Source organism: Micromonas pusilla, assembly GCF_000151265.4.
Source record: "Micromonas pusilla CCMP1545 genomic scaffold MICPUCscaffold_1, whole genome shotgun sequence".
Taxonomy (NCBI): Eukaryota; Viridiplantae; Chlorophyta; class Mamiellophyceae; order Mamiellales; family Mamiellaceae; genus Micromonas; species Micromonas pusilla.
In genome coordinates, this window is record NW_003315882.1 from 1527717 (window position 1) to 1550060 (window position 22344).

The following is a 22344-nucleotide window of genomic DNA, read 5'->3' on the forward strand; positions in this document are numbered from 1 at the left end:
CGCGCCCGCGCCGCCCGCGCCCGCGGACGCTTCCTTATCCAAAGTCGCGACCGCGCCGGAGACGACGTCTCTCGCCGCCGCGCGCGTCGCCGCGGCAGCCTTACGCCTGCGCTCCGCCTCCGCGTACTTCGTCCACGGCATCTCCTCCGCCGCGCGCGGCGCGCGCTTCGATCGCGACTCGGTCGGGATCGCGATGGGCTGCCCTCGGCCCTTCACCGTGCTGACCATCGCGAACTTTCGGATGAAGTTCCCGTCCTTGTCTCGGTTCGGCTTGGGCGTGCGCTCGACGAGCGGCCCCGGCTCCGGGAGCTTCTTCGCCTTGCGCGCCATTCGCACGGCTTTGCGCTCGCGTCGCATCGCGTCGTCGCCGAGGATGCGCGCTTTTTCGCGCTCGAGCCTCGCGCCCGCGGACGCGTTCTCGTCGCCGTCGTCGCGCCCCACGAGCGTGCTCTCGAGGCGCTTCTTCGGTGGGAGGTTCTTCGGCGTCGCGAACGACATGATGAGGGCGTCGAACGTGCGGAGGGCGCGCGTTCGAGTGATGAAGACGCGGGCGGCGAGGGCGCGAGCGACGGTTCTGTTGTTGACCTCAAACCAAACGGTCAAAATCTGGGAAACGGCAAAAAGCGTCGAACCGTAACGCTCGGACGGACCGGCAGCGCGCCGCGGCGCAGATCTCGCGCGCCGCCGCCGCGATGAGCCTATTCGGCGACGACAAGGAGTCCGAATGCGGCGCGGTGAAGAAAGTCTCCGGCCCCGTCGTCGTCGCGGACAACATGTACGGCGCGGCGATGTACGAGCTCGTGCGCGTCGGCGGCGACGCGCTCGCGGGAGAGATCATTCGTCTCGAGGGCGATTCCGCGACGATACAGTGCTACGAGGAGACGTCCGGGCTGACCGTCGGCGATCCCGTGCTTCGATCGCGGCGGCCGCTCAGCGTCGATCTCGGCCCGGGGGTCATGGGCGACATCTTCGACGGGATACAGCGCCCGCTGCGGACGATCGCGAAAGTCGCGGGGGACTGCTTCATCCCGCGCGGGATCGACGTCCCGAGCGTGGATCTCGACAAACCGTGGGAGTTTCATCGCCCGACCGCGACCGGAGGGGACGGCGGCGGCGGATTCAAGGTCGGCGACTACGTCACCGGCGGGGACGTCATCGGCGTCGTCCCGGAGAACAACCTCATCGCGCACCGCGTCATGCTGCCGCCGAGCCTCCGCGGCCGCGGGAAAATCTCGTGGCTCGCCGAGCACGGCGACTCGTACACCCTGCGCGACGCGGTCGTCGAGCTCGAGGTTGACGGCGTGACGAAGTCGTACACGATGCTGCAGAAGTGGCCGGTGCGAACGCCGCGACCGGTCGCGGAGAAACTCATGGCGAACCACCCTCTGTTGACCGGGCAGAGGGTTTTAGACGTCATGTTTCCGAGCGTGCTGGGCGGGACGTGCGCCATCCCGGGCGCGTTCGGGTGCGGTAAAACGGTCATCTCCCAGGCGTTATCGAAATATTCAAACAGCGATGCCATCGTCTACGTCGGCTGCGGCGAACGCGGCAACGAGATGGCGGAAGTGTTAGCCGAGTTTCCGTCGCTCACGCTGACGCTCCCGGACGGCTCCGAGGAGAGCATCATGCGGTGCGTTCTCTGCGAACGTTTTCCACCCATCGCGCCGGTGTCAACATTTGATCGTGCCCCGTTTCAACTGACCGATGAACATTTTGGAATCACCCTGCCCCGAGACGGACGACGCTCGTGGCGAACACGTCGAACATGCCCGTCGCCGCGAGAGAGGCGTCGATATACACCGGCATCACGATCGCAGAGTACTTCCGCGATCAAGGGTTCAACGTCGGCATGATGGCGGACAGCACGTCGAGATGGGCGGAAGCGCTCAGGGAGATCTCCGGGCGTCTCGCGGAGATGCCGGCAGACGCCGGATACCCGGCGTACCTGGGCGCGAGGCTCGCGTCGTTTTACGAGCGCGCCGGCCGGGTTCGGTGCTTGGGGTCGCCGAAGCGCGAAGGCTCGGTCACGATCGTCGGCGCGGTGTCTCCGCCCGGGGGCGACTTCAGCGACCCGGTCACGAGCGCGACGTTAGGGATCGTCCAGGTGTTTTGGGGGCTGGACAAGAAGCTCGCGCAGAGGAAGCACTTTCCGAGCGTGAACTGGTTGATCTCGTACAGTAAGTACGACAACGCGTTGCGTCCGTTCTATGAGAAGACGGACCCGGAGTTCCTGTCGTTGCGCGCGAGAGCGCGGGAGGTTTTACAGAAAGAGGACAAGCTCAACGAGATCGTGCAGCTCGTCGGGAAGGACTCGCTCGCGGAGACGGACAAGGTCGTCCTAGAGACGGCGAGGTTCCTCAAGGAAGATTTCCTTCAGCAGAACAGTTTCACCGCCTACGATAAGTACTGCCCGTTCTACAAGTCCGCGGGGATGCTACGCAACATCGTGAAGTTCCACGACCTGTCCACGGCCGCGATCAAGCGCGCCGCCGCGGCCGCGGCGGAGGGCGGCGGCGGCGGCGGCGGCGGCGGCGGCGGCGCGAAGATAACCTTCGCGGTCGTCAAGTCGCGGACGTCGGATCTGCGGCGCCGACTCGCGTCGCAAAAGTTTGAGGACCCGGCAGACGGGGAAGCGCGCGTGGTCGCGAAGCTCGCGGAGCTCGGGGACGACCTCGTGTCGTCGTTCAGGCAGCTCGAGGACGAGTTCAGGTAGGTCACGTCACGCGACCGCCGGCGATTAATTTTACCGCGCGATCGATGATATCGCGAAACCCCGCCGTCTAGCTAGCGCGGACTCGTCGATCGACTATAGGATATCGCTACTCGGCGTCGGACCCCAGACCCGGCGGCGGCGCGTCCGCCTCCGCCGCCGCCTTCGCCTCCTCCTCCTCCCCCACCTCCGACTTCCCCCGCTGCGAGAAGTGATCCCTCAGGAGCTCCCGCCCCGGCCTGAGGAACGCGTCCGCCCATCTCTTATCCACCCCCTTCAGCGCGTCCCTGACGTCCTCGCGCGCCTTCACGAAATCGCCGTCGTTCATCACCGGCTCCCCCGCGTCGACGCTGAGGGTCGTCGCCCATACGAAGCGACGTCGGGGTGGAGTTGAAAGGCGTCAGAACTGGAGTTGAAAGGCGTCGAGGTGTGTGCGTCGGGATTGTGAGCGAGGGACCCTGGGCGGAGAGATGCGACCGCCGGGAGATAAAGTCCTTAAGGAACGGCGTTCACCGCGCCGACGCGGTCGTATGGGGACCAGTGTGAGATAGAAAGAGGACGCGCCTGATGGCGTACGGAAGATCTATCCACGACCTGCACCCGCCGTATCGCTCCACATCCGGCGGCAGCGTCGTCAGCGCCGCGTCCTCGTCCGCGAGTTTCTTCACCCTGAGCTCGAGGATCGTGATCGGTGCCTCCGGCTTCCACTTCATCCGCGCGGAGAGGAGCTCCGGGGTCCACGCGTGATGCGCGGCGAGTTTTTCAAACACGCTCGCGTCCTTCGTGACCCACGCGCCCGTGCACTCCGCGATGAGCGTCACCGGCACGGCGTCGCCGTTCTTCATGTCCGGCGTCGGCGTCTCCATGAACGCTCGCGCTCTCTCTCGCAGCGGCGTCGCCTCGGTGATGCGTTCGCTCGGATGATACGCCGTGGGGAAGAGCGCGAAGTGTCTGGCGACGAGCTCGAACCCGCCGTCGCCGTCCCTCAGCCCGCCCTTGCGGAAGACGATCGTCTGCTCGCCAGCCTCGAGCGCGGCGACGATCGCGCCCCACTCCTTCATCGCGACGGTGATGGGCGGCGGCACCCCGCGCGGGGTGCGTCGCGCGGGAGGCGGGAGATGTTGTTTTCGCGCATCGTCCGCCGCGTCGTTCTCTTTCGCCCCGTTCGCGTCCGACGCCGCGGCGTCCTCCACGGCGGCGCGAAGAGGTCGCCGTCCGCGACGGCGTCGACGCGATGACACGCCGGCGCGTCGGGCGATGACGCGCGACGCGAGCGTCGCGGCGACGGGCGTCGCCATGTCGCCCCCGCGCGCCGGCGAATGCCGCGCCGCGTGCGGCCGACCGACGAAGCGCTTCTCTTCGGGGGGTGCCGTGAGCGATGCCTCGTCACCCACTGCAGCGGCGTTATCCTTCCGTTCGCGTTCATCACTCCCCCGCGCGCGCGATGCTTCGCCTCGCCGCCTCCCGACTCGCACGACGCGCCGCGCCCTTCGCGGGCGCGGCCGCGAGGCCCGTCCTCGCGCCGCTCGCGCGCGGCATGGCCGACGACGCGTCGCTTCTGAAGACGGCGCTGTACGACTTCCACCTCGAGATGGGCGCCAAGATGGTGCGACGCGCTCTTCGACGACCTCCTCGATCGATCGACGGACGGATGGATGGCGCTCGACGGTCGATCGCGACGCCCTCGGCGCGGCGCGACCCGCGCGCGATCGCGATGACGACGCGACGCCACCGTCGTCGCGATATCGCGATCGCGCGGAGATCGCGTCGTTCGCGCCGCGCGTCGCTTCCTCCCTCTCGTCGACTCTCCCGTCCCCCGGCGTTGTCCCTTCGAACGGACGCGCTTCGTCGTCGCCTCCGCTGTCGTTCCGAAAAAAACAACGCGATGCCGCGTTCGTTCGTTCGTTCGTTCATCCTCCCTCCCTCCCTACCCCCTCTCCCTCCCCTCTCCCTCCTCCAGGTCCCGTTCGCCGGGCACAGCATGCCGATCCAGTACGCCGACTCCATCATGGAAGCGACGAAGCACTGCCGCTCGGCCGCGTCCCTGTTCGACGTCTCCCACATGCTCGGCTCGTCCATCCGCGGGAAGGACGCCGTCGCGTTTACCGAGTCTCTCGTCGTCGGCGACATCAAAGCGCTGAAGAACGGCACGGGCACTCTGTCCCTCGTCACGAACGAGCACGGCGGAATCATCGACGACACCGTCGTCACGAAAGTCACCGACGAGGACATCTACATCGTGTTGAACGGCGCGTGCTCGGCCAAGGACCAGGCGCATATCAACGCGCACCTCGCCAAGGCCAAGGCGAAGGGCATGGACGTGGAGTTCATCGTCCACTCCGATCGATCGCTGCTCGCGTTCCAGGGCCCCAAGGCTGTGGACGTGCTCCAGCCCCTGTGCCCGGGCTTGGACCTCGATAAGCTGTACTTTGGGATGTTCACGGAGGCCACCGTGGACGGCAAGCCGGTGTGGCTGACGAGGACGGGGTACACGGGGGAGGATGGATTCGAGATCTCGCTCTTGAAGACGGACACCGTCGCGCTCGCGAAGAAGCTGCTCGAGAACCCTGCGGCGCGGCTCTGCGGCCTCGGCGCGCGCGACTCGCTTCGCCTGGAAGCGGGCTTGTGTCTGTACGGCAACGACCTGAACGACAGCATCGGCCCGATCGAGGCTGGGTTGACGTGGACGATTGGAAAATCCCGCAGAGACGCGTGCGATTTCGTCGGCGGCGACGTCATCAAAAAGCAGCTCGCGGACGGCGTCGACAGGCGCCGCGTCGGCTTGAAAGTCGGTAAGGGCGCGCCCGCGCGAGGCGGCAGCAAGATCCTCGACGTGGACGGCGCGGAAGTCGGCGAAGTCACCTCCGGCGGGTTCTCCCCCGTGCTCGGCGAGAACATCGCGATGGGATACGTGAAGAAATCGCTCGCCAAAGCCGGGACGGAGCTTCAGGTCGAGACGCGCGGGAGGAAGAGCACCGCGGTCACGGCGAAGATGCCGTTCGTGACGTGCCACTACCACAGGCCGTCCGCGTGAGCGTGAGCGTGAGCGAGCGAGGAGGTGTTCGCGTCGAGCGGGGGGCGTCGATGATGACGAGTTTACACTACACGTGTACTAGCGTCGTTGTTGTTTTTACACGCTGGATGAAGGAAGGAAGGAAGGAAGGAAGGAAGGAAGGGACGCGCCGCGTCGCGGCCGCGGAGCCACGAGCGCGCTGTCGTCTTCGTTCGTTCGTTCGTTCGTTCGTTCGCCCAGCACGGTCGGTGCATCAAAGAATCCAATCCGCCTCCCCCCCCCCCCCTCCCAGCTCCGTCCTTCAGGGCCGTCCTATACAAGCGAATATCGGGGTGGAGTTCATAGGCGTCAGTTTGAGTTGAAAGGCGCCAAGGGCGGGGATTGAAAGCAAGCGGTGGGCGGAGAGACGCGCCGGGCAAAGTCCTTAAGGATCGGCGTTCACCACGCCAACGCGGTCGTATGGGAACCAGTGTATAGAACGCACCTCACGTGAGCCCGTATCCGCAACACCGCGTGCACTGCTCTTGCGTGCACCCTAGACACCGATGACACCGCGCGACGTTCGGTATCGTGATCTCCCCCCTCCCGCCGCACAGGACGCACTTCATGACGCCCCTTCCTCGGCACCGCTCGCACCGGTTGTGCAGCTTATCGAACGCGACGATCGCGCTCCGCAGCTGCGCCGCGACGTGATGCAGGTCCACGCCGAGGTCTGTCTCGGACTTTTGCAGGCATCGGAGCGTCTCCTCCATCATGCTCTTCGGGGACCAGTCCATGTCGCCGGGCCGCGCCGCGCGACGTGGGGAGGAGCGCGTGGCGTGGGAGGCACGGAGGCGCGCGTTGCCGCGAGGCAGCGCGTGACGCGTCGGGTCGGCGCGAGACGTGAAGAATGCCGCGCGAAAACCTCGAGAAGAACGTCTCGTCTGATGACTCGGCGTCTCGGCGTCGGCGTCGTCGTCCAGTGGCCTTTTGACCCGTGCGCGCGATGAAACTCTTCGATCGAAGAACACGTCATCACCTTTCACTTCTGTCGTTTTCATCGTTCAATTCATCGGTGAAGCAATCGTTGTTACGCCGATACCACGCAAATGCTTTTTTTGCCGCGCAAAATAATATCGCCGAGACGTGTCGCGAGCGTCACTTCTTCGCGCTTCATGCGACGAGCGGCCTCGCTCATAAACCGCGGGATGATGAGTTCCCTTTCCCTCACCGGCGCGTTCGTCCAGGGTGCCCCCTCGAAGGTGCGCGCTCGGCCTCGCGCGCCTCTCCGTCTTCGCGCGCCGTCGCGCGCGCGAACCGATCTTGAATCACATTATTTTTTCCTCGTTGTTTGCCGACTCCCGCGCGCGATCGCTCGCCGGCGCGATCTCACGCCGCCCGCGTCCCTCCTCCCCCTACCCAGGCTCCCCTCCGCGCGTCCCGCGCGCTCTCGACCACCACCACTCGCCGCGCGATGATATATCGCGCCCCGGCCCGCGCGGCCGCGAACCTCGGCAACGGCGGCGTCGACGACTCCCTCGCGAAGCGCCTCCTCGCGTCGGATCCCGCGGCCGCCTCGCTCGCGTCGCAGTCCGCGTCGTTCTCCTCCGCGGCCGCGAAGAAGAAAGCCGCGGCGGCGAAGTCCGCGGCGAAGCCGAAGTCAAAGGCGGCGGCGTCGAAGACGCCCGCGCCGGCGCCGGAGAAGCCCGCCGCGGCCGCGGAGGAGGAGACGCTCGACCCGGAGACGCAAAAGGTCAAAGACGCGAAGCTGCGAGCGCTCGACCGCGTCCTCGGCGAGATCGACGCCAACTTCGGCAAGGGCTCCATCATGAAGCTCGGTACCGCGTCGCAGGCCAAGGTGGCGACGTTCCCCTCCGGCGCGATGACCTTGGACATCGCCCTCGGCGGCGGCTTGCCCCGCGGGCGAATCGTCGAGGTGTACGGCCCCGAGTCCAGCGGCAAAACAACGCTCGCGCTGCACGCCATGGCGGAGATGCAAAAGTTCGGCGGCAACGTCGCGCTCATCGACGCGGAGCACGCGTTCGACCCGGAGTACTCCGCGAGGTTGGGCGTCAAGGTGAACGAGGTCATAGTGTGCCAACCGGAGACGGGGGAGATGGGGCTCGAAGTGGTCGACGCGCTCGTGCGATCGGGCGGGATCGACCTGATCGTCGTCGACTCCGTCGCCGCGCTCGTCCCAAGGAGCGAGATCGAGGGCGAGATTGGGATGGTCCAGGTGGGCGCGCACGCGCGGCTGATGTCGCAGGCGCTCCGGAAGATCAACGTCAACGCAGCGAAGGCGGGGGTGACGATCATCTTCCTCAACCAACTCCGATCGAAGGTCGGGGTCATCTACGGCAACCCCGAGATCACCACGGGCGGGAACGCGCTCAAGTTCTACGCCTCCGTGCGCCTCGACATCCGACGCAAAGAAGTCATCAAAGGCAAGTCCGGGGAGGACGACCTCGGGACCAGGGTCAAGGTGAAGGTGGCGAAGAACAAGGTCGCGCCGCCGTACAAAGTCGCCGAGTTTGACATGCTCTTCGGCCGCGGCATCGACCCCATGGGGTGCACCCTGGACGCCGCGGACAACATGGGCGTCGTTGACAAGCGCGGCGCGTGGTACTCCTACAACGACGAGCAGCTCGGGCAGGGCAGGGAGAAGACGATGGAGAAGCTGCGGGAGAACCCCGCGATGCTCGCGAGCGTGGAGAAGGACGTTCGGCGGATCATCGCGGAGCGGCTCGCGGGGCAGGCGCGTCCCGTACACTGGTTCCCATACGGCCGCGTCGGCGTGGTGAACGCCGATCCTTAAGGACTTTTCCCGGCGTGTCTGTCCGCCCAGCCCTCGCTTTCAATCCCGACACACCTCGACGCCTTTCAACTCCAACTGACGCCTTTCAACTCCACTCCGACGTTCGCTCGTATGGAACGACCCTCAGTACGGCGCGCCGATCGCCAAGGTGGCCGTGGAGCCGCTCAAGGTGAACGCCGCGACCGAGTTCGATTTCGACCTCGACGACGAGCTCGAGGGGAACGCGCGCTGATCGGAGGGAGAAGAAGAGAAGAGGGGGATGAGAGAGAGAGGGCCATCGCGCTATCGGCGATGATGACAAGCGTGAAAAATAACATCTGAGGTTCTGACGAGCGAATTTTTGTGACCGTTTGTAACCGTCGCGAGTTCCGAGGCCGGAGGGGACCGAAGCGTGGGCGCCGCGCGCGGTCGCACACCGTCCCCGCGCGCGCCGCCGCACCCGCGTCGAGCCACACGGGACCGTTCGTCCCCGAACCCCGCGCGCGTCGCGTCGTTCGTCGCATCGCACGCCGCGGCCCTCGCGTCGCCCGCGCGTCGTCCTCGCGTCGCGGAGAGCGTCCATCGCATCTCGTCCGTCGTCGTCGTCGTCGTCCGGCGAGATGGCGACGCGCGGCGCGCCGCGCCGCAGCGCGAGGAACAGCCCCCCCATCGCGGGCGCGCCGTCCAACGCGGGCGTCGAGACCGACATCGCCCCCGTCGCGGCCGCGCCGTCGTTCCGAACTCCCGGGAAGACGCCCGGTTCCGCGCGCCCGGCGTGGCGCGGTCCCGGCGCGAAAGAAAACGTCGGCGCCCCCGCGCATCATCTCTCCCCGCGAACGGGACCGACGTCGCGCAAGCTCGACGCGCGCTCGCCCGCGTCCGCGGCGATGACCCCGGGACGAAGCGCGCGCCCGAAGTTCGCGTCGAGGACGCCGGGGGGAAGCAAGCTCGGGACGCCGTCGCGCGTCGTCCGCGGCGCGTACCCGCGCCCGAGTTCCTACACCCCGGGGAAGAATCTGCCCCCGCTGTCCCCGGCGCAGAATCTTCCGCGCTCGCCGATGGCGGAGCTCGCGCACAACGAAAACACCCTGGTCGACGTGACGTCTCCGCTCGGAGCGTTCGTCCCCGCGACGGAGGCGAGGCTCACGCCGCCGAGCGCGCGCCGCCGCGACGGCGACGCCGCCGCCGCCGCCGCCGCGGAGCGAAGAGAGACGATGGCGCCTGGGAGCATCACGCCGTTCTCCGCGGCGAAAGTCCTTAAGGAACGGCGTTCACCACGCGAGCGCGGTCGTATGGGAACCAGTCACGACGACGACGACGACGACGACGACGAGCCGGACGAAGTCGACGAAGAAGAAGTCGCGGAGGAACCGGACGACGCGACGCTGATGCCGCCGCCGCCGCCGCGGACGATGGCGATGACGATGCCCGAGGCTGAGCCTCTCGTCGACGCGCCCGTCGAGGAAGACGCGAAGGATGAAGGCGAGGCGCCGGCGGCGCCGGCGCCGGCGACGGCGACGTTTTCCCCGGCGCCGGCGGCGGCGCCGGCGGCTGTCGCGGAGTGGAACTCGCCCGCGATGGCGGAGCTCACGGGAGGGCACGATCTCGGCCTCGCGCCGAGGGATCTGCCGACGCCGACGATGGCCCTGGACGCCGCGACGGTCGCGCTCAGGGCGATGGAGGAGTCGTGGGCGGAGGAGGAGGAGGAGGAGGCGGAGGATGCCGCCGCCCCCGCCGCCGCCGCCGCCGCGCCCGCGGAGGAGGAGGAGACATCGGAAGCGCCCCCGGTCGAAGTCGAGCCCGCGCCCGCGCCCGCGCCGGAGGTCGATGAGGTCATCGTCCAGGAAGCGGCGGTCGTCGAGGACGGCGTGCGCGCGGCCGCGGTCGCCGCGGCGTACGTCGACACGATCGAACCGGCGCCGGCGCCCGCCGCCGCGGATGCGGCGGCGTCTCCCCTCGCGGCCCCGACGCCCTCGACGCGATCGCCGCTCCCGCACCCCCCTACCGCCGCCGGCGCCGGCGTCGGTGCTGCGACCCCGTTCAACGCGAAACGATCGCAAACGCCGAACGGTCAGACCCCGCAGTGGGCGCGGAACTCCAAGGCGTGGCACGAGCAGCAAGCGACGCAGCTCACGAACATGATGGAACGCGTCGCGCACATGACGCACGAGCACTCGCACAGAGCCGCGGAGGAGTCCTACGTCGTGCATCAGCAGACGAGCATGTTGCAGAAGAAGCTCGAGATGCAAGAGCGCGAGCTCGCGGCGCAGAGAGAGGCGTTGGAGCAGCAGTCGTGGCAGATGAAGCTCGCGGCGGATCAGGCGCGGAAGCAAGCCGAGGCGGCGGCGTCGGAGCAATTTCGAATGCGCGAGGAGCTTCAACGACAGATGGCGGCGCAGCAGGCGGCGCAGCGCGCGATGATGAAGGAGGAGGAGGAGACGAGAAGGAAACTCACGGAGATGGCCGCCGCCGCGGTGAAGGCGGTGACGCACGGGGTGAGCGCGAGTGGTAGCGCGAGCGGTCACGGGCCCGCGGGTCAACCCTCCGGCGTCCCCGCCGCCGCGCCGGCGCCCGCGCCGGCGCCGGCGCCGTCTGGCTGGGCCGCTCGCGTCGCGGCGTCGTACCAGAACGCCCCGAAACCCCCCGCGCCGGTCGCGACGACGACGACGTCGAAAGCGCTCGAGGACGAGCTCCTGGCGTGCCGACGCGCGATCCAGCAGAAGAACGCGGAGTCCGACGCCGTCGCGCGGAGACTCCGGGAGTTGCAGCGGGAAGAGTCGGAGCTCGCTCTGCGCGCCGCGGAGCTCTCGCGGCATCTCATGCGCACGACGCTCGAGGGCGAGGGCAACGTGCCGCCGCTCGCGCCGTTCGATTACGCGTCGATTATGCTGCGCGCGCCCGAGGGGGCGTCGCCGAAGAGCGCCGTGGACGCCATCTCGCGCGCGGCGGCGTATGCGGCGGGGGGCGGCGGCGGCGGCGGCGAGAGCGGCGGCGGCGAGTTTTTGCCGCTCACGCCCGTCGCCGCGGGCGGCGGGAGCGTCTACACGTCTTCGGCGGCGGCGGCGGCGGCGGGAGGCCCCGCGATGGACGCGGACGGGTTCATCGTCATGGACATGGGCTACGGCGTCCCCGAGAACGCGGCGCCGCCGCCCGCGGCGGGCGCGGAGGTCAAGGTCCAGGCCCCGGCGGCGACGGCGGCGGCGACGGTGACGGTGACGGCGACGGCGACGGCCCAGGACGTCGCCGCCGCGCCCGCGCTCGTCCCGGAGCCCGCGGAGGCGCCGCCCGCCACCGGCGCCGCCCTCGTTGCGACGTACAAGCGCCCGATTCAAACGATCGAGCTGAAGAAGGAGGTGGTCGCGCTCCACTTCCTCGGCGGCGCCGTCGACGCGTCCGACGCCGCGCCGAGGATGCTCATGACCGCCACCTCGGATGGTTGCGTCCGGCTGTTCGAAGCCGGCGCGCGCCGCGCCGCGGGGATGGTCCGCGGGCCCAAGTGCGGGATCGTCGACGCGGCGTCCGCGGGGACGGAGGCGTACCTCGTCCCCGCGGACGCCGCGGAGGGCATCGCGCGCGTCGACCTGAGCAACGGCCGCGAGCTCGGCGGGCTGTCGTGCCGCGGCGACGGCGACGACGACGAGACGGCCGCGCGGGAGCTCTCGTGCGTCGCCGCGGGGGAGAGAGGGAGCTCGATCGTCGTCGCCGCGGGCGAGGGCGGGGACGTGTTCGTGTGGGACACGCGCGTCGGCCCGAGAGGGAGCTCGCGGAGGTCCGTCGGCGGCGCGGCGCGTTCCAACGCCGGGTGCGCGCCCGTGATGACCTTGCACGTCGCCGGCGCCGCGCGCGTGTCCTCGCTCGCGCTCGGCGGGTACGGCGACGTCGCCGGCGCCGCGCCCGCGTCGGTCGCGGTCGTCGCGTCGAACGGCGCGAAGGTGTTCGACTTACGGAACGGCGGGTCGGGGTCGTCGCGGCCGACGCGGCTGCAGTCGCGCGAGCCCGGCACGCGTTGGTGCGGCGTCGCGAAGACCTCCGGCGGCGAGTTCGCGACGTTGTCCACGACTGGGGACGTCACCGCGTGGAGGCAGTCCGGGGCGGGGTACGCGCCCGTGCGGACGATGCGAAACGTCGCGGGGGTGACGGAGAATACGAACAGTCACAGCAGCAACGCGTCCTTCGCGCCCGCGTTCGCGACGTCCGCGGGGTCGCTCGCCGTCGCCGCCAACGGCGACGTCGTGTCCGCGTTTGACGTCACCGACGGCTCCACAGCGTCGGAGTGGAACATCTCGGACGGGATGGCGTCCGCGGGGGGTGGGAACGGGTTCGTGCGTAACGGCTGGGGGCATGGCGTTAACGATGACGGCGAGATCGTGTCGCTGCGCGCCGCCGCGTTTGGGTTCGGCGCGGAGAGTCAATCGTTCGGCGCGTCGTCCTTCGCGCTCGGGTTCACCGACGGCGTGGTGCGCGTGTACGGGCCGGGGGATTCGCGATGATGGCGACGGTTCATATTACGGGACGCGAACCGTCGGCGTGTGCGCTGCGCGCGCGACGACGGCGACGCGACGGGAGGGGCGGGTGATTAGAGACGAGCACGTAGCGCTCGACGTGTGTATACAGACGACAGACGAATGGAATGGACGGACGACGAACGCGGTCGCGCGCGCGACTGGACTCGTTCTTTTTGCACAGCTGTCAGACAGTTTTCGTTCGTGACCTCTACGCGCCGCGTCGTCCAGTTCGGACGGCTCGCGCGCCTCATCACCCGCGCGTCGCGTCGACGGCGCGCGCGTGCCGGTCATAACGCCTCGCGCGCGCGGCTCTCGATCTCTCGGAGCCGCGGGTATCCTCGTCGACGCGCGCGCGCGCGTCGTCGACGCGCGGCAGAGGACGCACGCGCGGTCTCCGAGCGTCCTTTCGTCCCGTTCGCCGGACGAGCGGAGGCGATTTTTCCTTCGCGGGAGCCATGGCTGCGCGCGCGGTCTGCCGCGCCGCTCGGGGACGCGTCGCCGCCGTCGCGTCCACGTCCGCGTCGGCCGCGACGGAAGCGATCGTCGCATCGCGCGCGTCGCCCGCGTCCCGGCGCGGGCTCGTCGTCGGCGCGACGACGCGAGGGGCGCGCGCGGGGGGAGGAGCGAGGGGTCGGGACTCGACGACGTCGACGTCACGCGGGATGTCCTCCTCCCCCGGCGCCGCGGCGTCCATCCCGAGCGAGCTCCCCGCGGCGAGCGAGCTCATCAAGCAGCTCTCGGACGCGCAGAGAACCGCGATGTTAGAAGCGCTCGTCGCGCACGAGTCCAACGCCGCGGGAGAAGGAGGAGGAGGAGGAGGAGGAGGAGGAGGCGTCTCCCCCGGAGACGCGGCGTGCCCGACGGATCGATTAGAAGGCCTCGTCTTCGCCGCGCGCGGGGGTAAGACCAAGCGCATGACCACGGAGGAAGTCAACGCGCTGTGGAAGCAAGCGGACATAGACAAGAGCGGCGTCCTCTCGAGGAGCGAGTTCAACATCCTCCTCGGGCGCGTGTTCGACCGAGCGCAACGACGCGGGCCGGGGCTGGAAGCCGCGATGATGCGCGCGGCGGGGAAAGGCGACGTCGTGATCGATAACAAGGTGCTCTTCGCGATATTCACCGCGCAGTGCATCCCGTTCATCGGGTTCGGGTTCATGGATAACGCGCTGATGATCACCGCGGGGGAGTACATCGAGCTGAAAGTCGGCGCGACGTTCGCGTTGTCCACGATGGCAGCCGCGGGGCTCGGGAACTTGCTCAGCGACATCGCCGGCGTCGGCTTCTCGTCCAAGATCGAGCTCATGGCCGAGCGGTGGGGGTTCAAGAACCCGGAGTTGACCGCGGCGCAGGCGGCGAAGAGCGGGCCGCGGTTGATGCGGATGCTCGGCGCGGTGATCGGCATCTCGATCGGATGCCTGTTGGGGATGTTTCCGCTGTTGTTTTTCGAGGACGACGACGAAGAAAAGGAAAAGGACTACATAAAGAAGATAAAGGCGCTGGAGGCGCGGCTCGAGGAGAGGGAGAAGATCGCCGCCGTGGACGGAGGCTCCGTCGACTGAGGAGAGATCGACGCGTCGAGCGACGAACGGCGAGGTGGGCGTTACTACATAGCGTACATATACGTAGTCTATACTCCGCGTTGACATAATTAGACTTAATTTTTCACCTCGCCGCGGTCCTCGCCAGGGTGATCGCCGTCGTCAAAGGCGTCAGAGCGCTCGTGTTCAGCGCCTTAAACTCCCTCGTGCCGCTGTCGTACTTCATCGTGCTGTCCACGTTATACAGCGGCACCACGTTAGGGCCGCTCTTGCCGTGAATCTTCACCAGTCGCTCCACGGTTTCGTTCTCCGGATCTCGCGTCAACGCGTACAACGCGCGAAATTTCAACGGGAACGTGTTTTCCCGGAAGAGCACGACGAAGACGACGGCGACTTCCGCGGGGACCGCGTCCAACGCCGCGAGCGCGTCGTCGCGTTCTTTTTGCATCGCCGCGCCAGCCATGCACACGTGCGACAGCGCGTTGCGGACGATCTTCTTGTTCGACAGTCGTTGCGACGGGCGATACGCCGGGACGACGGCGGCGTCGGACGTTTTCCGACGACCGTCCGACATTCTTCCTCTGGGGTGGAGTTGAAAGGCGTCGATGGCGGGGATTGACAGGAAGGGGTGGGCGGAGAGATGCGCCGGGAAAAGTCCTTAAGGATCGGCGAGCACAACGCGTGCGGGGTCGTATGGGGACCGGTGTACAGAACGCACCCGCCAGCCCGCGCGCTCCTCGCGCGTCGCGCGTCGATCGCCGCGGCGCCCTCGCTCGCCCTCGCCATCCGCTCCGCGGCGGCGGCGGCCAACGAGCGCGACGTCACCGCGTCGTGTCCCAGCGTCGGCTCCACGCCGCCGCTCTTGGACAACGCGTCCCGGCCCCACGCCCCGCTCGGCACCCCCGCGTCGGCGTCTCTCTTCCACCCGCCGACGTCGATCCACATCGCCTCGCCCTTCAGGCCCTTGAACGCTTCCGCGCGCGCCTTCTCCCGCGCCTCGCGCTCGCGCTGCTCGGCGTCCTGCCGCTCCCACTCTGTCCGTCGGCGTTCCTCCCACGCGTCGCGTTCCTCGAGCTCGCGCGCGGCGTCGGACGGCACGAGGAGGTTCGACGCCCCGGATTCGAACCCGTCCACGACGGCGGCGGTTCCCGCACCCGCGGCGTCGTCGTCGTCCACGAGCAGCTCGTCGTCGTCGACCGCGCCGAACCACTCCGGGAACGCGGGCGGCGGCGAGCCGGAGCCGGCGGCTTCCGCGTCGGCGGCTTCCGCTTCTCGCGCCGCGGCGTTCATCGCGGCCTCCGCGTCCGCGGCGGCGGCGGCGAACGCGGCGTCCGCCGCCGCTCTCAGCGCGGCTTCTTCTCTTCTCGCCTTGGCGTCCTCCTCTGCCGCGATCTCCTCGGGCGAGCGCGCGACGCGCGGCAGCGACCTCGGCGCGACGCGCAACGGAATCGGGTCCGGCCCCGGGGCGTTCAGAAACGCCGCCGCCTCCGCCGCCGCGGCGGCAGCCTCCGCGATCGCCGCCTCCGCGGCGCGCTGGAGCCGCTCCGCGCGCGCCGCCGCAGCCTTCGCCTTCTCCTCGCGCGCGAGGTTCGGATCGCCGAGCCTCGCGACGCGCGGCGGCGGCGACGGCGACGACGCGCCCGCCGCCGGGGTCGGGTCCAGCCCCGGGGCTTCCAACAGCGCGCGCGACTCTTCTCGGACGAGCGCTTCCTCCGCGAGCGCCGCGCGTTCACGCGCGGCGCGCTCCGCCGCGGCCGCAGCCTTCGCGTCTCGCGCGCGTTCGGGCGTGAGCGTCGCCGCGCGCGGCAGCGGCGGCGGCGGGATCGCCGGGATGGGTCTCGGGCCGGGCGCGGCGGCGAAGGCGGCGGCGCGCGCCGCCGCCTCCGCGGCGCGGACGACCGCGTCTTGCGCGTCCGCGGCGTCTTTGGTCGCGCGCTCCGCAGCCGCGAGGGCTCTCGCCTCGCGTTCTTTTTCGACGTCGTACGTCGCCACGCGCGGCAGCGGGGGTTCGACGCGCGTCGACGTAGATTTTTTCGTTGGCGTCGGCGTCGTCGGCGTCTCCTTTTCCTTTTCTTCCGCCTCCGCGGCGGCCGCCGCGAGGTCTTCCGCGAGCTGCGCCGCCGCCGCGGCTTCCTCCGCGGCGCGCTTCGCGTTCGCCGCCGCTTCCGCGGCTTGTTTCGCGATCCACTTCGTCTCCTCGTCTCGCTTCTTCTCCGCGGACTGTCTCGCCGGGGAGGGACACGAGTCCCCGCCGCGGCGTCTGTTCAGCAGCAATTCCTTCCCGACCACCGTGGGCTTCGTCGGCGTCCGCTTCTTACGTCCGGGCGACACGTCCAGACCGCCCTTACTCGCGAAGAACTGCATCAGCGCCTCTCTGCCCGCAGCCTGCCTCTGTTCCCCGCGCGCCTTCTCCTTCGCCGTCTTTTCGCTCTCGATTTGCCGCCGCTTCGCGTCGAGCGCCATCCTCGCCGCGGCGTCGCCTCCTCTGACGCGTCGAAACGACGGCGCCGGGCTCGGCTCCGGGGACTCCGACGGCGGCGACGGGAGCATCGCTTCCTCCGCGTCCTTCGCTTCCGCCTCCGCCGCGGCGAGGAGCGCGGCTTCCTGCGCCGCCGCGGCGACGCTCTTCTTCCCGCCGCCGCCGCCGGGGCTCGCCGCCGCGGTCGCGGTCGCGGTCGCGGTCGCGGTCGACTCGCCCTCGTCCGATCGCATGCTCAATCGACCCGCGCGCTCCCACTCCTCCGCGACGGCGTCGTCCGCCGCCTCCGCCTCGTCGTCCGTCTCCATTCGCCGCGTCGACGTTCCAGACTCGGAGATGGTCAGCGACGCGCGAAGGGACGCGATGCTCTGGCGCAACGACGCCGCCTCGCGGTTCAGACGCGCTTCGGCGTCGGCGTCGACGTCTTCGTCTTCGTCGTCGTCGTCCGCCTCGATCGGGAGCGTCGAGAGTCGATCGAGTACGCTCCGCCGCGCGTGCTCGGGGATGACGGAGTCGCCCGCGAGGGGTTTCCCGCCGCGCCAGGACGACGACCCGCCAAAGTTCATGCTCGAGATCGTCGTGTCCCCGCTCGGGGGACCGCCCGCGGCGCGCGAAGACGACGACTCGCCGCTCGACCGCGCCGCCGAAAAGTCCATCGAACGCGACGCGGCGGCGGCGCCGGCGGCGGCTCCCCGGGACGCGCGGGGGAGACGCGCGGGGGACTGCGCGGGCGAGGGCTCCATCGACGCCGCGGTGGACGCGATCGCGGACGACGCCTCCGCAGCCTCTTTCGCGCGTCGGCTCGCGTCCTCGACGACGTCCAGTCGACGCTCGCCCTCAGCCTCGAGCCGCGCCGCCGCCGCCTTGAAGATGATGTCGGGGTGGAGTTGAAAGGCGTCAGTCGGAGTTGAAAGGCGTCGAGGGTGGGGATTGAAACCGAGGCGTGAGCGGAGAGAATCGCCGGGAAAAGTCCTTAAGGATCGGCGTTCACCGCGCCGACGCGGTCGTATGGGGACCAGTGTAAGGAATACGCGCCTCGAAGATGGCCATCTGGGCGCGCTCCTCCTTCAGCGTCCGCGACGCCCTCGCGTCCTCGTCCTCGGAGTCGTCGTCCTCCCGCGGCGGCAGCGGCGGGAACGCGCTCGACGCCTCGGAGCGATTCAGCGACGCGCGGACGCTCGCCGCTCGCGACGTCTCGCGCGACGACGCGAGCGAATTCGCGTCGCTCGTCGCGTGCTTCGCGGATATCTTCGCGCTTCGCGCCGCCGCCGTCGCTCGGTCCAGGCGTTTATTCCCCTCGAGCTCGAGCGCGAACGCGTGCGTGCCGTGCGGGTTGATCGAAGGGTACAACGACGGCGTGGCCTCGTCGTTCTCTTTGTCGTCGTCGTCGGGGACGGCGGATTTGGCGGCGGCGGCGGCGGCGCGTCGCTCCGCCGGGCTCGCCACGAACCCCCCCCCAGCCCCCGTCCCCGCGCTCGGACTCTCCTCCTCCGCGCGTACCGGTCCCTCGCCCTCCTCGGTGACGTCGACGTCGATCTCCACCTTCCCGATGAGCTTCGTCGCGGCGCCGGCGCCGCCATCGCGGTCGCCGCCGCCGAACGCCGCGACGGACGCGGCGGCGCCGCCGTATCTCGCGCTGTCGACGCGCGCCGGCGGCGGCGCCCAGTGCGGCTCGGACACGTACGCGTCCGGGTCCAACGGCGGGCCTTCCATGAGCGCCAGCCTCGCGGCCGCGGCTCTGCGGGAGGCCCTGTCCGCGGTGGGGCGCGGCGTCGCGCTCGGTTCGGGGCCGTCGCCCGTCGCGGGCGCGTCGACGGGGGCGTCGTCGTCGTCGCCGTCGGAATCGAAGTCCACGCTGAGCCTCGCGGCGGCGCCCGCGGCGTGCCATCGCGTCTCCGGGTCCTTCAGCCTCACGCTCGCGATGTCGTGCGCCTCTTCTCTCTCGTCCGCGGCCTTCTTCTTCTCCTTCTCCTCCGCCTTCTTCGCGCTCGCGACGTGGATGCGATGCGCGTGGTTCGCGAGATAGTGCTTGTACACCGCGCGCAGCAGATCGTGCGCGCCCGCGGCTTCCCCGCGCGACATCGCGACGACGTGCGGCGCGCACCTGCGCGCGAGCCCGGCGTGGGATAACGACGCGTGGAGCCCCGGCATCGCGGCGGCGGCGGCGGCGTGCGTGTCGTCGCCCGCGCCGATCGTCCCGCCCGCGGTGACGGGCTCGCCGTCCAGCTTCGCGAGCGCGCGCGTGAGGAGCACGCCGTCGAGGCAGTCGTCGACGGACGAGACGCGGACGTCGTCGTCGTCGTCGTCCGTCGAGAGGAGGCGCTCGAGCCACGAAAGGAGCGGGTCCGCGGGTCGCATCACCTCGGCGAGCGCGCCCGCGGGGGTATCGCCCTTCGCGTCGGGCGACGGCATCGCGGCCGGCCGTCCCTCGCGCGCGTCGTGGTCGCGATGGTCGCGATGTGATTGATGTGTTCCGCGGGACGGGACGATTCGTCGTGTTGACTTTTTGAATTTTCCGTCGTCGTCTGACGCGAGTTTCGTCGAACTCTCCCTCCCTCTCTCCCTCTCGCTCCCCTCCCCGGGCCTCACGCGCGCGCTCACGCGCTGCCCCCCCCCCCGTCGCCGCTCAGCAACCCCTCGCGCATCAGTCGCTTCGCGCTCGGCCGCTCCCCCGGCGCCTCGCGCATCATGCTCGAGATCAGCGCGTGGAACCCGTCCGACCATCCCTCCCCGAGCGGCCGCACGCCGACGCCGCGTCGGAGCGCCTGGTACTCGTCGCCGCTCGACGGCAACGGCGCGCGGCGCGCGAGCTCGTACGCGGTCGCGCCCAGGGAGAAGACGTCCGCGCGGTCTAACCCCACGAAGGAGGAGTCGCCGGGGACGCCGAGCGAGCACTGCGAGTCGGATAACGGCCCGGATAAGGACGTCATCGACGCGTCCTCCGACGACCCCCCGTCGCCAGAGGAGGAAGAGACGGAGACGCCAAAGTCGCCCCGCAGAAGCTCCGGGGCGAGGTATCTCGCGTCGCCTTCCTCGACGGAAACCAGCCGCCCGCCGCTCCCGCCGCCGCTCCCACCGCTCCCGCTCCCGCCGCCGTCGCCCTTGCCGCCGCCCTTGGTCCACCCGATCCCGTCCACGGGCGCGGCGCGGCCCCAGTCGGCGAGCTTATACGCGCCCCTTCGGTGCAACACGTTGTCCGGCTTCACGTCCAGGTGCGCGACGTTTCTGGCGTGCGCGTACCGTAACGCGCGACACACGTGCGTTAACACCTCAATCACCGCGGCCTCGTCGAAGATCTTCACCCCGGCCGGGACCGGGACGCCGCTCACGAGCGACGCTTCCGTCGCGGCGTTCGAGAGCGCGCTCAGTTCGGACAACGTCCCGTCGCACAGTTCCAACTGAGAGCCGTTCGAGGCGGAGTCGAAAGGCGTCAGTTGAAGGAGTTGAAAGGCGTCGAGGCGCGTCGGGATTGAAAGCAGCGAGGGACCCTGGGCGGAGAGAAACGCGCGCCGGGAGAGAAAGTCCTTAAGGAATGAAGTTCACAACGCGAACGCGGTCGTATGGGGACAGTCACGCGTGACGTACCTGAATGTACAGGTGGTCGTACTCCATCCACGCGCCGAAATACCGAACGACGTGCTCGCCGCCGCCGCCCAAGCTCGCCATCGCCTGCACCTCCCGCAGCGCCTCGAGCTTCTCTCGCTCCGTCTGCAACTTCTTCTCCGTGCGCTTCACCGCGTACTGCGCGCCGTCCAGACGGCCGATGACTTTAAACACCTTGCAAAACCCGCCGCGGCCGACGACGCCGACGTCGACGAAATCCGTCCGCAGCCGCGACATCGTCGCGAGCGCCGCCGCCGGCGTGGGCGCGCCGCCGACGCGCGCGTGCGCGGGCGTCTCCGCGGGCTGATCGCGCGACGGCAGGAACGCGTTCCGGTGGCACGGCGGCGACGGCGCCGCGCGCGGGATGCCCCCGGACGATCCGCGGCCTTTCATCGGGCCCCGCGGCGCAGGGACGCGAAACAGTCCGTCGGCGGCGCCGTTGGAGTCGCCGCCGCGCCCGAGAAACTCCTGACTGCACGCCATACCGCCGCCGCCGCCGAGCGATCCGCCGCCGGCGCCGAGCGATCCGCCGAGCCCGGGCTGCGACTGCGATAACCCCCCGCCCATGCCTTGCGACAGCGACCCCAACCCCATGTCCTGGGAGAGCTCGAGGCCGAACCTGGGGCGTTTCGAACGCATCGGCGACAGGTGCGCGGGGGACCGCGGGCCCTTAGGGTCGTTCCATACGAGCGATTGTCGGGGTGGAGTTCAAAGGCGTCAGATGGAGTTGAAAGGCGTCGATGGCGGGGATTGAACGCAAGGGATGGGCGGAGAGAATCGCCCGGCAAAGTCCTTAAGGATCGGCGTTCACCACGCCGACGCGGTCGTATGGGAACCAGTGTAAGAACGCGCCTTGTTTTCCTTCTCGTTCGGGTCGTACACGCACGCGAACTGCGCGTCGACGGGGGTGATGAAGTCCGGGGTGAACATCGGCATGCCCTGCGACATGTACGCGGTGTCCATGCCGCCGCCGCCCTGCGACGGCGCGGCCGCGACCGGCGGCGGCGCGTTCGCGTTCGCGTTCGCGTTAGCGGCGTCCAAATCTTGCGTGCCGCCGCGCTCGACGCACATCGCGCTCATCGCCCGGCTCAGCCCCGGCGTCGGCGCTTGCGCGAGGTCACCGCTCGCGGCGTTCTGCGCGTTCGACGCCTGCTGCGACGACGGCGTGTTGAAGCTCAGCACCGAGCGCTGCTTCAGTCGAAGCCCGAGGTGGCTCATGATGGATGATGACGTCGCGCGGAAACGATCACTCCCGTCGTCTTCTTCGCGCGGCGTCGGTGCCAGATTCCGTCCCGCGGGGGTACCGCGGTTCGCCGCGCGTTCGCGTCCTCGCGCGGCGTCTTCGCGCCGTTCCGGTCGTCCGCGTCGATTCGAGCGCGTTCGATGCGCGCGTCGCGCGGCTCGCGCGTGCGATTCCGACCGTTGACGCGCGCGGCGCGCTCCGTTGTGCGTCCGTTGTGCCGCCCCCCTCGGGGGGATTCCGACGGACAGCTCCGAGAAACGAGTTCAAAAATTCCGCCAGTGCAGTGCAGACTGGTATCGTCGCCGCGCCGCGTCGCGTCGTCGTCCTCGGACGACCCCGCGCCGCGGCACTTCGACGACGCGCGGGGTCATGTCCGAGGGCGTCCGGAAGCGCGCGAGCGCTTCGTCTTCCGCCGCGGACGCGTCGTCGCCGCCGCCGCCTGCCTCCGCGGACGCGTCGCCGCCGCGCCCTCCCCGCCGC

The 22344-nt window shown here is 69.5% G+C and overlaps 12 protein-coding genes across 12 annotated transcripts; 4 read left to right on the top strand and 8 right to left on the bottom strand.

Moving 5' to 3' along the window:
- Window positions 1-692: 692 nt before the first annotated feature.
- MICPUCDRAFT_43849 (H+-or Na+-translocating f-type, v-type and A-type ATPase superfamily) lies at window positions 693-2713 on the top strand (the record flags this gene model as incomplete). Its single annotated transcript, XM_003055086.1, has 2 exons — window positions 693-1630; window positions 1735-2713. 2 exons carry the CDS (start codon window positions 693-695, stop codon window positions 2711-2713), a joined length of 1917 nt encoding a protein of 638 aa, XP_003055132.1.
- Window positions 2714-2819: 106 nt separating this feature from the next.
- Window positions 2820-3038, bottom strand: MICPUCDRAFT_50569 (uncharacterized protein; the record flags this gene model as incomplete). Its single annotated transcript, XM_003055620.1, has 1 exon — window positions 2820-3038. One exon carries the CDS (start codon window positions 3036-3038, stop codon window positions 2820-2822), a length of 219 nt encoding a protein of 72 aa, XP_003055666.1.
- A 250-nt stretch (window positions 3039-3288) lies between these two features.
- Window positions 3289-3783, bottom strand: MICPUCDRAFT_7865 (uncharacterized protein; the record flags this gene model as incomplete). The annotated part of the gene is made up of 1 exon (XM_003055621.1): window positions 3289-3783. A coding segment is annotated over one exon (495 nt), but the record flags the coding sequence as incomplete, so codon positions are not given.
- A 2425-nt stretch (window positions 3784-6208) lies between these two features.
- On the bottom strand, window positions 6209-6499 carry MICPUCDRAFT_50572 (uncharacterized protein; the record flags this gene model as incomplete). The annotated part of the gene is made up of 1 exon (XM_003055622.1): window positions 6209-6499. The coding sequence occupies one exon, from the start codon at window positions 6497-6499 to the stop codon at window positions 6209-6211; it is 291 nt and encodes a 96-aa protein (XP_003055668.1).
- A 677-nt stretch (window positions 6500-7176) lies between these two features.
- On the top strand, window positions 7177-8517 carry RECA (recA DNA recombinase; the record flags this gene model as incomplete). The annotated part of the gene is made up of 1 exon (XM_003055087.1): window positions 7177-8517. One exon carries the CDS (start codon window positions 7177-7179, stop codon window positions 8515-8517), a length of 1341 nt encoding a protein of 446 aa, XP_003055133.1.
- Window positions 8518-8602: 85 nt separating this feature from the next.
- MICPUCDRAFT_61636 (uncharacterized protein) lies at window positions 8603-9205 on the bottom strand (the record flags this gene model as incomplete). The annotated part of the gene is made up of 1 exon (XM_003055623.1): window positions 8603-9205. The coding sequence occupies one exon, from the start codon at window positions 9203-9205 to the stop codon at window positions 8603-8605; it is 603 nt and encodes a 200-aa protein (XP_003055669.1).
- A 2374-nt stretch (window positions 9206-11579) lies between these two features.
- Window positions 11580-13129, top strand: MICPUCDRAFT_61637 (uncharacterized protein; the record flags this gene model as incomplete). Its single annotated transcript, XM_003055088.1, has 1 exon — window positions 11580-13129. The coding sequence occupies one exon, from the start codon at window positions 11580-11582 to the stop codon at window positions 12984-12986; it is 1407 nt and encodes a 468-aa protein (XP_003055134.1). The 3' UTR covers window positions 12987-13129.
- Window positions 13130-14131: 1002 nt separating this feature from the next.
- Window positions 14132-14470, top strand: MICPUCDRAFT_9164 (uncharacterized protein; the record flags this gene model as incomplete). The annotated part of the gene is made up of 1 exon (XM_003055089.1): window positions 14132-14470. A coding segment is annotated over one exon (339 nt), but the record flags the coding sequence as incomplete, so codon positions are not given.
- Window positions 14471-14663: 193 nt separating this feature from the next.
- On the bottom strand, window positions 14664-17761 carry MICPUCDRAFT_50576 (uncharacterized protein; the record flags this gene model as incomplete). The annotated part of the gene is made up of 2 exons (XM_003055624.1): window positions 14664-15196; window positions 15241-17761. The coding sequence occupies 2 exons, from the start codon at window positions 17759-17761 to the stop codon at window positions 14664-14666; spliced, it is 3054 nt and encodes a 1017-aa protein (XP_003055670.1).
- Window positions 17762-18005: 244 nt separating this feature from the next.
- On the bottom strand, window positions 18006-19430 carry MICPUCDRAFT_50577 (uncharacterized protein; the record flags this gene model as incomplete). Its single annotated transcript, XM_003055625.1, has 1 exon — window positions 18006-19430. One exon carries the CDS (start codon window positions 19428-19430, stop codon window positions 18006-18008), a length of 1425 nt encoding a protein of 474 aa, XP_003055671.1.
- A 185-nt stretch (window positions 19431-19615) lies between these two features.
- MYT1 (uncharacterized protein) lies at window positions 19616-20858 on the bottom strand (the record flags this gene model as incomplete). The annotated part of the gene is made up of 4 exons (XM_003055626.1): window positions 19616-19912; window positions 20000-20075; window positions 20142-20416; window positions 20604-20858. The coding sequence occupies 4 exons, from the start codon at window positions 20856-20858 to the stop codon at window positions 19616-19618; spliced, it is 903 nt and encodes a 300-aa protein (XP_003055672.1).
- A 570-nt stretch (window positions 20859-21428) lies between these two features.
- Window positions 21429-21839, bottom strand: MICPUCDRAFT_50579 (uncharacterized protein; the record flags this gene model as incomplete). Its single annotated transcript, XM_003055627.1, has 1 exon — window positions 21429-21839. One exon carries the CDS (start codon window positions 21837-21839, stop codon window positions 21429-21431), a length of 411 nt encoding a protein of 136 aa, XP_003055673.1.
- Window positions 21840-22344: the final 505 nt, after the last annotated feature.